A 13,697-nucleotide genomic window follows, 5' to 3' on the forward strand; every position below is an offset into this window, starting at 1 on the left:
GGACTACTCTTTGTTGCGGTGCGCGGGCTTCTCATTGCGGTGGCTTCTTTTGTTGCGGAGCTCGGGCTGTAGGCGCACGGGCTTCGCGGCATGCGGGCTCAGTACTTCTGACTCATGGGCTTAGTTGCTCTGCGGCATGTGGGATCTTCCCCGACCAGGGCTCGAACCCGTTCTTCTGCATTGGCAGGCAGAGTCTTATCCACTGCGCCACCAGGGAAGTCCCTAACCCCAGTCTTGAGTCAGCTCACTGTTCACCCAGAATCTTCTCTCTTTCTCTCCTTCTTGAATTCCTTTGGTCAACCAGCGTTTGGGGATCGTCCACCACACCCAGGCACCTTTCTGCACGAGGGTTACAGTGAGGAATTAGGCAAACAAATCTGTGCCCTCGTGGAGCTGGCACCAACCCTTCTTGAGGAGACAGACAGGAAGCTGATATTGCTATGAGGGAAGAAAAAGAACATATTGTAAGAGAGCGACTAGGGGGAAAATATCTCCGTGTCAGAGCAGGTGGCCAGAGGAAGCCTCTCTGAGGAAGGAGCATTTGATAACGGCTTAAATGATGATGAGGGGCCAGTCACGTGCAGATCAAGAGCGGCGGCGGGGGTGGGGGGGAATAGCACGTGCAAAGGCCCTGAGGTGGGGATTTCTTTCTGGGTTCAGTGGCAGGAGGGAGACCAGTGTGGCTGGATGAGTTAGGGGATGAGAGAGTCGTGGGAGGTGAGGAAGGCCAGGTCATGCAGGGCCATGGCAAGGAGCTGGAGGTACAATCGATATTACAAATTTGATGAAAAGGGACTTCCCTGGCGGTCCAGTGGTTAGGACTCCACGCTTTCACTGCCAGGGCCCAGGTTCAATCCCTGGTTGGGGAGCTGAGATCCTGCAAGCCACCTCACAGCCAGAAAAAGAAGAAGAAGAAGACAAAATTATAAAACAAGATTAGGTATGGGGGTCTTGGAAGGGTCCACTGTAAATGGCAGGCCTTAAAGCCCCGGCTTCACTCACTGCCCAGGGTCAATCCAAGTGCGGAAGAGAAATAGCCAGGGAGGCCTTCTTGGGTGGGTGGGGAGGGTCTCACAAGGGAAGGCAGAGTGGATGCAGTTTCAAAGGATATAGAGTAGGATGTCAAACTCCTTAAACTGTATTCTTAGATGATTGGCAGCTAGAGTGAGAAAGCTGAGAGGTCAGGGAGCATGTGGGGACTCTGTCCACTTGCTAAAGCACACGGAGAAAGCAGAGGCCTTTGCAGGTGGACAGGGAACAGCCTGTCCCACTTGCAAGACGAGTGGTTGGAAAAGGAGGGATGCTGGGCACAAGTGACTGCTCAACCAGGCGAGTGGGGGTGGGACACCTGGGTATTTATTCCTTTATTTGGACAAGGTAAATGTTCAAAATTCAAGAGGTACAGAAGGGTTTATAGCGTTGCCAGTTTCTGGTATCGTTTTTTAAGTATAATCTATGCATACCCAAGCAGGTACCAGGGTATAATTTTTTTTTTTTAACACAAACAGTAGCACATCATACCCAGTGTTTTTCCTCTTGAGCTCTCCATTCCACAGGACATCTTGAAGATTGTTCCATATCAGGACAAAGAGTGTCCTCGATCTTTTTGATGAACACATAATATTCTGTCATGAAGATCTACCCTCATTCATTCACCCATCCCCTGCTGCTACACATTCAGCTTGTTTCCACTCTTTTGCTAAAACACTGCTTGCTACTGGGAGTGTCCTTCTAGTGAGGACATTCTGCACAAGTGCAAGTATATCCCTAAGATAAATTCCTAGAAGTGGAGTGGCTGAGTCAAAGGATATGTGTACTGGTAATTTAATAGCCGTTGCCGGATTACCCTCTCACCAGCGATGTGCAAGAATTTTTGTTTCCCCTCACGCCCCAACACAGTGTGTCATGCACTGTCATTAGGTAAAAATAGTATCTCAGTGCAGCTGTAGTGCGTCTGTCTCCAAATTTCCCCGTATTATATGGACACTAGTCGTACCGGATTAGGTTCCACCCCAATATGACCTCATTTTAACGTGATCATATGCAAAGACTCTATCTCCAAATGACGTCACACTCTGGGGTTCTGGGGGATGGTTATGATTCCAACATGTCTTTTTTTTTTGGTGGTGGGTGGGGCGGAACACAATTCAACTCATAGGAGTGCCAGAGAGTTTTCCAAAGTCTCTGTACCAATTTAATCAGCCGCTAGGGGCTGGAGTATTTTAGAGCTATTCCCAGACATGATGTAATTTGCCTTGGGAGTGTTTTAAAAGGAAGACTTGGTCTGATTTACATTTTAAAACGATCCTATTTGTTCTGTGGGAATATAGGACAAGGCAAATATTTCATCAAGAAAGAAAAGGCAAATAGAGAGCGAGCCCTCCTGTGATGACCCATGTAGGGTGCTCCGGCCTCCCGGATGCCCTTAGCTCAGGGCTGCACCCAGTGACCCATGCTCCATCCCTCTACGCCTTATGCCAGCCTGCCCTGCGGCGCACCCCTCGGGGCTCGGGCGATGCAGAGGGAAGAGCGGGGCCAGGACTCAGGCTGTCGTTCTGTCCACCCCCCTCCCCGTCAGGACATCCAGCAGCTCCTGCAGCTCCAGCAGCTGGTGCTTGTGCCGGGTCACCACCTCCAGCCACCTGCTCAGTTCCTGCTGCCGCAGGCCCAGCAGAGTCAGCCAGGTAAGGCCCTCACCCCGGATGGCCTCCCCAACGCCTCCACAGAACTCTCTCTGCCCCCCTCACCCCGTGCGATCCCTCTTGTCCCCCCAGGCCTGCTACCGACGCCAAATCTATTCCAGCTACCTCAGCAAACCCAGGGAGCTCTTCTGACCTCCCAGCCCCGGGCAGGGCTGCCCACACAGGTGAGTGGTCCACTGAGTGCGTCAGGCTGTGGCCAGATGGCGTGGAGTGGTGGTCAGTGAGGGTCTCCTCTCCATTTGCTCCCCCCCCCCACCAGCCACAGGGGCCAAGATAGGAGTCAGGAGCCCTGGGGCCCAGCGCTGCTCTGCTACTAATTTGCTGTGGGACCCCAGGCAAGCCACTTTCCCTGTCTGAGTCAGCTTCCTCCTCCACGGAATGAGGGGAGTCAGCCAGACCAGTGGCTCTTAACCCTTGCAGGCACATGGACTCCTTTGAGAATCTGATGGATTATTTGAATCCGACCCCCACTGCCCCCAAATGCACGTGTGCACAAACACAAAACTTCAGGGGGTTCACAGGCCTTTAGGGCATGAATGCCTCAGATCTCTTCCAGCACTCCAAATGGGGGGCGTTCCCTGAGGGTCTGTTGGGTACTAGTTCGTGTCCCCTTCCCAGACCAGAGACTGCAAACAAGGGCCCACACTCATTTAAAAATTGAGTTAGTTGTCAACAAAATTCCCGGGAAACACCAGATTCCCAGCTTCTTTTGACAAGCCAGAAGCTCTGGGAAGGCTGGATCTGCGTACACACGGCGTGAGCTCAGGCCCCCTCCTGGAAGGCGTGAGTTCTTCAGGCTGCCTTGGTGTCCTCCTGCCTGGTCCCCGTGGCCTTTCTTGAAGTTTGCTGCCTGGGTTCTAAACTTTTTTTTTTTTTCTTTTTTCCTGGCCGCGCCTTGGGGCTTGAGGGATCTTAGTTCCCCAACCAGGGATCAAACTCACGCCCCCTGCCGTAGAAGTGTGGAGTCCTAACCCCGGACCACCAGGGAATTCCCACTGGGTCCTAAACTTTAATAATAATTTTTCATGATTATGGATTTTAAAGTTCCCTCCTACCTATTTTTTAAAACAGCCCTTTTAAAAAATATATGGGGGGCTTCCCTGGTGGCGCAGTGGTTGAGAGTCCGCCTGCCGATGCAGGGGACACGGGTTCGTGCCCCGGTCCGGGAAGATCCCACATGCCGCGGAGCGGCTGGGCCCGTGAGCCATGGCCGCTAAGCCTGCGCGTCTGGAGCCTGTGCTCCACAACGGGAGAGGCCACAACAGTGAGAGGCCCGCGTACCGCAAAAAAATAAATAAAATAAAATTTTAAAAATGTATGAACTGTTTCAAAAAAACCAAAAAGTTAATTAATTAATTAATTTATTTATTTATTTTTGGCTGCATTGGGTCTTCACTGCTGTGCGCAAGGCTACTCTTAGTTGCGGTGCGCGGGCTTCTCATTGCGGTGGCTTCTCTTGTTGCGGAGCATGGGCTCTAGGCGCGCGGGCTTCAGTAGTCGTGGCACGCGGGCTCAGTAGTTGTGACTCACGGGCTTAGTTGCTCCACGGCGTGTGGGATCTTCCCGGACCAGGCTCGAACCCGAGTCCCCTGCATTGGCAGGCGGATTCTTAACCACTGCGCCACCAGGGAAGTCTGCAAAACCTGTCTTGGCCTGATGCCAGGCGGCGTGTGACTTTTCTTTATCCCTCTTGTGTGGTACTTGCGCTTTGCTGACAGCTGTTGATATGTCCGAATATGGGGTGATGCCTTGACCCTAATGGTGGAGGTTCACATTATCTATGATACATGCCCCATGTAGGCTTTCTAAAATCTGAAAAAATTCTGAATTCCAAAACACATCTGGTCCCAGGGTTTTGGATAACGGATCAAGGACTTGTGCGTCCAACATCCCTGTACCCACCACCTACTTAGATGTTTTATTTTTAGGGAAATGAAGCATTCCAGAGAGAACCGTTGCTTCCTTGTAAATTCCCCCAGTCACCCTCCTTGTCTGTTTTTAAAAATACTTTTACTTTATTTGCAGCCTACTTACTTTTAACCCGATTCTCCCAACAACCCCATGGGGTAGGTAGAGTAGCCATGATTGTTCCCATTCTGTAGAGGGGGAAACTGAGGCCCAGGGAGATTAAGAAACTTGCCTGAGTTACCCAGCAATTCGGTAGCAGAGCTGATCCTCGATTCCCTGCCTGAGAGGAGGCTAAAACCACCAGCCCCTCCCCCAGCTTCAGGGAAAGAGCCTTTGGTGAAAGGAGATGGCTGCTCCTTATGAAGCCTGCAGACTGGGAGGAATGTGCAGAGTTTCAGGCAGTGAGCGGGCCCTTGTGGGGCAGCAGAATGTCACCTTGATTGGCAATGAGTGTGGAGGGGCCACCTGGGGGTGGGTGGAGGGGAGTCTGCAGGAAGAGGCTGGACGGCAGGGCGGGAGGGAGGGGGGACTGCGCAGCCAATGCTGAGCCCCGTCCTGGTCCTCGGTCCTGCATCCCACCCACCTGCCCACCCCACCAGGCCGTGACCCGCCCCACGCTGCCCGACCCGCACCTCTCGCACCCGCAGCCCCCCAAATGCTTGGAGCCACCATCCCATCCCGAGGAGCCCAGTGACCTGGAGGAGCTGGAGCAGTTCGCTCGCACCTTCAAGCAACGCCGCATCAAGCTGGGCTTCACGCAGGTCTGGGGCCACCCGGCAGGACAGGCGGTGGGCGTGGGGTGACAGGGCGGTGTGACCAGCTGGTGGCCGAGGTGTTGGGCCCTAGTCATCTAGTGGGCGGGGTAGAGAGCGTAGCCATATGGTAGGCGGGGTGAGGGGCGTGACCGGCAGGTGGGCAGGGGGAGGGAGCGTAGCTGCCTAGTGGGCGGGGTGAAGGGGGGCATAGTCACCTGGTGGGCGGGGTGGGGTGTGGCCAGATGGTGGGCGGGGCTGAGCCCTTTGCCCGGCTCTGAACGCAGCCCCATCCCTGCCCCACTGGCCCAGGGTGACGTGGGTCTGGCCATGGGCAAGCTCTACGGCAACGACTTCAGCCAGACGACCATCTCCCGCTTCGAGGCCCTCAACCTGAGCTTCAAGAACATGTGCAAACTCAAGCCTCTCCTGGAGAAGTGGCTCAACGACGCAGGTGGGACTTGGGCTGGGGGCTCCCGGGCGGGCTGCGAGCGGCGGGCCGGGGGAAGCGCCCTCTCATGACCCCGTCTCCTCCCGGACACAGAGACTATGTCTGTGGACTCAAGCCTGCCCAGTCCCAACCAGCTGAGCAGTCCCAGCCTGGGTTTCGACGGGCTCCCCGGCCGGAGACGCAAGAAGAGGACCAGCATCGAGACAAACGTCCGCTTCGCCTTAGAGAAGAGTTTTCTAGCGGTGAGGCCCCACCCTCCCGGGCGGCCCTGAGGGCTGGCGGGAGGAGGGGCCCCGGGCTAACGAGCCCTCTGCCCGCAGAACCAGAAGCCTACCTCAGAGGAGATCCTGCTGATCGCAGAGCAGCTGCACATGGAGAAGGAGGTGATCCGCGTCTGGTTCTGCAACCGGCGCCAGAAGGAAAAACGCATCAACCCCTGCAGCGCGGCCCCCATGCTGCCCAGCCCGGGCAAGCCAGCCAGCTACAGCCCCCATCTGGTACCAAGAGCCCCTCGAGGGGTGGGGCCACAAAGCTCTGGCACACCCTCGCCCCCTGGCAGGCGCCTCGTGTGAAGCACAACCTACCCGGTTGGCCACAGTTCCTAGAACAGAGGCAGGGAGAGTCACCCTTGGGAACAGGCTGTCACAGCGGTGGGGCACAGTCACACAGAGAAACACCGTTTCCAGGGAACTGTGGTCTTACATGGGGGATACAAGCACCCACCGACACACACGTAGCCAAACACAGAGTTATCACAGGATGTAGCCACACGGGGATGGATACTAGGTAAAGGATACAGGCATCCCCCCTCACACAGGTTCACGACCACACAGACGCTGGCAGGGAGATCATTACACCCCTGGGTGTGCACTCAGGTCCACAGCCTGCTCGAGATCAGACACACTGGGACATCCCTTTATTCCATCTAGTGTGGAAAGGGTTGTGACACTACAGAGAGCAGCAAGGGGCCCAGAGGAGCCTCCTTCCCCAATGACGTAAAGGGAGGGATCATCTAAGCTGAGTCATAAGGACAAGAGTTAGTCACGTGAAGGACAGGCAAAGGGCTCTACGTGCATGAAGACCTAGAAGCCAGAGTGCCGAGCCCAATTTGAGGAACTCCAGTGCGGTTTAGAGCTGGAATGATTATTTATGAATGAGTATGGGGGTAGGGTGGGGGATGGGCAGGGGCCAGACACCAAGTCAAATGCTGAAGGAGCTTGAACTTGAACCGTAGGCAGTGAGGCGCTAAGGATGAGTTTTGAGCCCGGGAGGGACTGGGTCACACTTAGAGTGAGGCTTCTGGGGTTGATGGAGGATGAGACTGGAGGCAGGGAGGCTAAGAAGGAGGCTGGTGGGTGGTCCCAGAAAATCAAGCAGTATAACGTATCAACACTGTGATGCAGAGACACACCTTATCCTCATAACCCACCCCACCCCCTAGCCTCACAAGCACGTGTGCTTGCGCGCTCTCACATATACACACACACATACTTCAGACCTGCAACTGGACAGTGTCAGAGGAGAGGCAGGGAATGACTGCCTGCTGTCTGTGCCCCGGGATCACCTAGGGTAAACGTGACGAAAGCTGATGGAAAGCGCTTGGCATGATACAAACAGCCTTGCAGACAGAGCCCCCTTTCTCCGTCTTGGAGGCAGAGGTGCGGGGGTTGTAACCACAGCGAGCACCATGGGAGCTGCTGGAAGACAGTGGCCTAACCGTGCCTTCTTTCCTCTCTCCCCAGGTCACGCCCCAAGGGGGCGCCGGGACCCTGCCGTTGTCCCAAGCTTCCAGCAGTCTGAGCACAACAGGTCAGGGAGGGCAGAGGATGGTGACGGGGATTGGGAGAACACAGCGCGGGCCCGAGCGCAAGGTTCTCAAGCGGTTCAGGGCACCCCTAGGCCTCAAGGCTGAGCCTGGAGGTCGGGGGGCGGGGCAGGGAGGGGGAGAGGGCAGCCTCACCCCTCCCTGCCAGAGCAGCTCAGGCTTCATCTGCTCCACGATTTCATGTGAGAAAAGCACAGGGTTGATAAAGGTGATGTATTTGGGTTCTCTTTCTGGCATTTATGAACTGTGTGAACTCCAGAAGTGACCTTACTTCTCTGAGCCTCAGTTATAAAATTATTGTGAATATAACATACATACAGAAGCTATATCCATGAATATATACACAGAAGAGTGTGTACGTGTGTGTGTGTGTGTACACACACACACACACACACTCACACACACTTTTGTACCCAAAGCCCTCCTTTGCCCCTTCCTGGGGTAGGGCATGTATAACACCATATGTAAGAATAATATAAAAACAGACGCCATATTTCCCCTCCCCAGGTTAAGAACTAATAAGTGGAAGTTTATAAAGTAATAAGGGTGTGCCTGGCACTGGTCTAAACTCTTTATAAAGAATATTGACCCACTTAATCTTCACACCCATTTTATAAGATAGGTTCCATTATCTGCCCCATTTTCCAGATGAGGGAACTGAAGGTCAGAGAGATGAAGGTGCTCACCTGAAGGCACAGCTGGGACGTCCCAGGGCCGGGAATTGCTGTCCTGGGTGTCTGGTCTCAGTCTGGGCTCAGAGCCCTCTCAGCCTCAGTGTGCACGGCCACGCGCCCGTGCCTGGCCTCTAGAGGGAGCCATAGGGCTCTGTCTTCTGGGAACCCTTGGTTCTTTGTACAGAGCGGCCCAGAGGTGAGATTCAGGGCTGGATAAGCAGGGTGTGAGCACGCTCCTGGCATAGGGCACAGGCTCGGTGGGAGGCAGCTGCTCTTACTGCGATTACTGTCACCGTGGCAGAGGCACAGAGAAATGGCTGTGAGAAGATAAGGGCAGGAGGCCTAAGTGTGTTCTGACTGAGGAGATGCCGCGGGACGGGGCAGGGAAGACAGCAGGCGTCGACCTCAGTGGAGGACGAGTGGAAGCTGAAGTCTCCATCTCTCTGTCTCTCTCTGGCAGTTACTACCTTATCCTCAGCTGTGGGGACCCTCCACCCCAGCCGGACAGCTGGAGGGGGTGGGGCCGGGGGCGGGGCCGCGCCCCCCCTCAATTCCATCCCCTCTGTCACTCCCCCACCCCCGGCCACCACCAACAGCACAAATCCCAGCCCTCAAGGCAGCCACTCGGCTATCGGCTTGTCGGGCCTGAACCCCAGCACGGGGTAAGTGGGCAGCTGCAGGTAGGAGGCTGTGGGGAGAAGCAGGGCCGCTGCTGCTTCCAGGGTGGGGAGCTGCGCCCCCAGTTCTGTGGGAGGGTCTCTGCCCCCGCTAATGCCTCTGCTTTGCCTCTTGCAGAAGCACAATGGTGGGGTTGAGCTCCGGGCTGAGTCCAGCCCTCATGAGCAACAACCCTTTGGCCACTATCCAAGGTGCGTGCTCCCGCATGTCACTCCCCTCGCCACCAGCCCTGTCCCCCAGGGCCTCGAGCCCCCATCCCATTCCTGCTCCAGCCATGCCATCCTGCCCCTGCACACTGCATCGCTCGCCTCTTCATACCCATCTCTCCTTTGGGGAAGGTGTGAGGGGTGCTGATGGGGGTCCGTGGGTCAGACGGGAAGACGGGGCACTGCGGGTGGGACGCCGGAAGGCGCCCCCAGCCCAGCCTCTCTCTCTCCCCGCCAGCCCTGGCCTCTGGTGGAACCCTGCCCCTTACCAGCCTTGACAGCAGCGGGAACCTGGTGCTGGGGGCGGCTGGCGCGGCCCCAGGGAGTCCGGGCCTGGTGACCTCGTCACTCTTCTTGAACCACGCCGGGCTGCCCCTGCTCAGCGCCCCGCCTGGTGTGGGCCTGGTCTCGGCAGCCGCGGCGGCCGTGGCGGCCTCCATCTCCAGCAAGTCTCCTGGCCTCTCCTCGTCCTCGTCCTCGTCCTCGTCCTCGTCGTCCTCCTCCACTTGCAGTGAGGCGGCAGCACAGACCCCTGGAGGCCCAGGGGGGCCCGAGGTAGGGTCCAAGCCTGAGTGAGGGCCCGCCACGCCTCCCCTCCTCCTCCTCTGACCCCCGCCTCCGTCCCCCACCTGGGAAGAGGGCGAGGAGGCCATTGGTGGGGATGCAGAGGGTCCTCGGAGCAGGAGTGACGAGGGAGGAAAGACCAAAAAACAAGAAACAAAAAAACAACCAACCAAAAAGAAAGAAAGAAAGAAAGAAAAGAAACCAACCAACAGAAAAAAGAAAACCAAAAATAATCACAAAGAAACCAGCTGCCCCAAAGGAACAAGAGGTGAAAAACAAACATTAAAAAAAAAAAAAGAAAACCAAAAACAAACAAAAAATCCCTCACCAAACCGAACAAACCAAAAACCAGTCTCGAGCCAGACCTCAGTGTGCTCACCCTCACTGCTACGACACCAAATAAGAACCCCAGCCAGGGGCGGAGAAGCCTCGGCAGGGCGGACGCGCGGGCCCCTGGCTGCGGGGCGAAGCCTCCCGCTGCGTGTGGCGTGGGCAGAGAAGGAAAAAGAGAATGTACCAGCCTCCCAGCCGCAGCCCTCAGTCCTGGGCCAGCCAAGGCAGGGAGGGCACAGCCTGGGGCTGATGGGGTGGGCTCAGAACCACCCGCCAAATATTCCTTTCCAGAAGGTGAAAGAGAAAGGGCCTGAACAACTTTACACCAAATATTCAGTAGCTTCATCCAAAGGATGTACAGAATTTTTAGCGTTGTGCTCAACAGAATGTGTCCCTGTCATGTGTCCCCCCTCTCGCCCGGCCCCCAGCTCTCCCTGCCCGGGCAGGGGGGTCTCGCTTTAACCTCCTCCCTACCCCAGCCAGGGGAGAGTTCAGGGGAAGGCCTGGGCTGACTTTTCACCCCTTGTACCTCCCCCTTTTTCCCTTTGAAGGGTGGGCTAGGCCGTTTTGCCAAGTTCTAGCTCTCACATGTCCCCCCTCAACCCTGTCACCCTCCTCTGCTCTGGAATCTCCCCCCCATCCCTAGTCCGAGGGAAGGTGGAAGCTTCAGGCAAGAGAGGATGAGGTGAGGGCTTTCAAGTTGTCTTTTTTTCCATCCTCGTCTGTCAGTTTCCCTGAAAAAAAAAAAAAATTCATATTCCAGTGCCTATCCGTGGGATCCTTCACGTTCTTTGACATTGACCAGAAACCAAAAAGAGAACTCACCTCGCTCTTCCCACCCTGTGCCCCTCCGATACTGGCAGATGCCTCTTCCTCTCCCCTCACACACATGCATACACGCACGCACCCCAGTGGTGGGGTTCCTCGAGATGGCGTCCCCATCAGGGTCCGTGTGGCAGGGACAGTGCCGTGACCTGTGGCCCCCATCCGAGAGGGCGCTGTGGTGGCCACCACTCCCACAAGACCTCCCTCAAGTCTTGGCTGGACCCTGTGTTTGCCCAGCCCTGGACACATCTCGACGGACAGAGGAGAGACGCTGCTGGGAGCCACGTTGCCCTCCTGCTGTTGTGGAGGCCAACAAAGTTCTGAACCAAAAAAACAAAAACAAAAAACCAAACAATAAATTAAAACTAGAAAAAAAAAAAGAATTTATAGATATATATATATTTAAGGGAAAGAAGACGAGGACTCTTCAAAGGATACGAAGGAGCCGCGAGGGGGAGCCAAGCCCCTGCACCAGTGGTCCAGGCCCTTGGTCCCCGAGGCGGATGGAAGGACGGATGCTTCTTTCTCTTCACAAATACCTCATGGACGTCGTCTTCGGGAAAGCCGGACGGGGGCGGCTGGGGCAGGGCCTGTCCCTCAGCCAGGGCGGATGGAAGCGGGTGGGCAGGGCTGAGAGAGGGTGTCAGGGACAGGGGTGAAGAGCCCCGAGCTCCCCGCCCCCCCAATCAACTGAAAAAGCTTTAAAAAAAAAAAACAGGAAAAAAAGGAATAAGAAAGCAAAAAAGAATGGACGAAGGAAAACTAACAAACTTTCGGGTGGTTTGATTCCTCCTTTGAGTTCTTCTTCTGTTCTCTGCAGTCTGTCCTCTTCCCTCTGTCTCCTCCTTTCTCTTGGTCTGTCTCTCCCTCTTCCTTTCCTCTGCTTTCACCTCTCTTAATCTCCTTCTTTCTGTGTCTCTCCTCAAACCAAAGTGTTGCTGTGAAGGACGCGAGCCATTGAAATCAGAGTGGCCCCCGCCCCTCGCCGGGCAGGAGCAGAGGGAGGGGAGAGCCCCGGGAGATGGGCAGTGCCGCCGGACACTTCCGAGGAGAGGCAGACAGAGCCTCAGACACCACCCCGGGCCCCGAGGCCTCAGCGTTCTCTCTCTTTCTTGCCTCCCTTCTCCCACTCGGGAAATGAAGCTGTTGGGCTGGGACATGGAGGCAGCAGAGGCTCAGCTGTTTCAGGGGTCTCGGGGTGCCTTGTCTGGGCAATGGTGGAGTGGCTGCCCCTCCCACCCTGGCACCGATGGGGCCTGGCCTGCCGTCGACCCATCCTCGCCAGAATGTAAGCTTCTCCGCTGAACCGACTCCCTGCCCTTACCCTACCTCTGAGTTTGTCCATTTTTATTTCCTGAAGAGAAGGGACTGGCTAGAGGGCCTGGGCCCCAGCCCAAGGGTGGAGAGGGGGCCAAGGGCTCCTGAACAGATAGGAAGGACATTTGAGCAGAGCCAAGTGAAAGGAATTACAACCAAAAACCCCTCTGAGAAGACAGGCAGCATGGAAGGCATGGTGGCGATGACTCAAACAAAAACTATGATTCTAGACCAAAAAAAAGGAAAAAAAGAAAAAAAAAAAAAAAAGCAAGAAAAAAAGAAAAAAAACAGAAAAAAGAAAAAAAAAAAAAAAAGGAAAGAAAATCCAGGACTCACCACCACCCACTTCATCCTGCTTCCTCTCCATCAAGTCCTGCCACCTGGGACCTTCCTCCACCCCAGTGTGGGAGGAGCGGGGCAGAGGGGAGAGGAGGAAGCAGGGGGCAGGGATGGGGCTGATGCCCTGACATTGGTGGAGGGACCCCTGTGCAGCCGGGGTGGTGGGGACCCTCCCCGTCCGACCCCCATAACTGGGAAAAGAAAAACAAGAAAAAAAGAAAATTCCTGGAAGGGGGAAAAATAACCAAATCCCAAGCTTTAACTACAGCTGTGAAACCAAATATTGGGAAGGGGGTGGGAGGGAGGGAGGGGCAAGTGCGCCCCAGGTCTCCCCCCTGGGCCCCCTCCCCCGAGGACTCGAGATAAGGCACCAAATACCTCATAGAACTTTAATGTTAAAAAATGGAAACCAAATATCGTTGGCTGGGGGCCAGCCAGGGCAAGGGGCCGGGGGCCTGGGGGAGCCAGGGTTGGGAAGGTGATGGGGGAATTCATGCCCCCCAACCCCCTCTGCCCCTTTCACTCCAGTCCCCCACCCCGTCTCGACTCCGGGAAACAAAACTATCTCATCGTTTTTATTTTGTGGTCTGTACAGAGCCTGTGTCCGTGTGTCTGTGTGCGAGCGAGAGAGTTGGGGGGCTGGGGAGCTTTACGTGGGGTTGGGGAAGGAGACCCCAGGCTGGGTTCTGGGCTAGGTGAGATGTCTGAGGTGGGGGGCCAGGGGCCTGGGCTAGAAAGGATGATGAATGGGTTGGAGAAAGTGGAAGCCCTCTGAATTTCTCCTCCCCAACCCTGACCTCCTACTGGAGGGAGGGACAGAGACTGGGTCTACCTAATGGTGGGCCTTTTAATTGTGCCAAAAAAAAAAAAAAAAAAAAATGCCAGTAACTAAAACACCTCTCTCTGTTCTCTTCTGGGAGGGTGGGGGTGGAAGTGGGAGGGAGGGCTGGGGGAGGGTAAGTAGGGGTCAGTGGAGATGAGGAACCCAAGCCTCTGTATGGATTGGGGCTAAGATCAGAAGGGGTAGTAAGGCTGTGAGTTTCCCGCACATCTCCTCCCTGGGGAAGGCCAAGAGAGGGTCTCCAAGCCCTGCACCCTGGGAAGATGGGGTAAGGGACTAGCC

The 13,697-nt window shown here is 55.6% G+C and overlaps 1 protein-coding gene across 13 annotated transcripts in view; it reads left to right on the forward strand.

The window, feature by feature from the left end:
- POU2F2 (POU class 2 homeobox 2) overlaps positions 1–13,116 on the forward strand; it is a 78,290-nt gene extending 65,174 nt beyond the window's left edge. For 7 of the 13 annotated variants that reach the window (XM_033430868.2, XM_033430866.2, XM_049703952.1 and 4 more), the window contains 10 exons: positions 2,579–2,684; positions 2,775–2,866; positions 5,210–5,371; positions 5,675–5,816; positions 5,907–6,055; positions 6,134–6,310; positions 7,556–7,622; positions 8,773–8,974; positions 9,108–9,181; positions 9,435–13,116. In XM_033430868.2, the coding sequence (XP_033286759.1) occupies positions 2,579–2,684; positions 2,775–2,866; positions 5,210–5,371; positions 5,675–5,816; positions 5,907–6,055; positions 6,134–6,310; positions 7,556–7,622; positions 8,773–8,974; positions 9,108–9,181; positions 9,435–9,772 (1,509 nt within the window). In that variant the 3' untranslated portion in view covers positions 9,773–13,116. The remainder of the gene's footprint in view (positions 1–2,578; positions 2,685–2,774; positions 2,867–5,209; positions 5,372–5,674; positions 5,817–5,906; positions 6,056–6,133; positions 6,311–7,555; positions 7,623–8,772; positions 8,975–9,107; positions 9,182–9,434) is intronic. The other 6 variants (XM_033430867.2, XM_012533554.3, XM_033430872.2 and 3 more) reach the window with 5 other exon arrangements.
- The last annotated feature ends 581 nt before the right edge of the window (positions 13,117–13,697 follow it).

Source organism: Orcinus orca, chromosome 20 (genome assembly GCF_937001465.1).
Source record: "Orcinus orca chromosome 20, mOrcOrc1.1, whole genome shotgun sequence".
Taxonomy (NCBI): Eukaryota; Metazoa; Chordata; class Mammalia; order Artiodactyla; family Delphinidae; genus Orcinus; species Orcinus orca.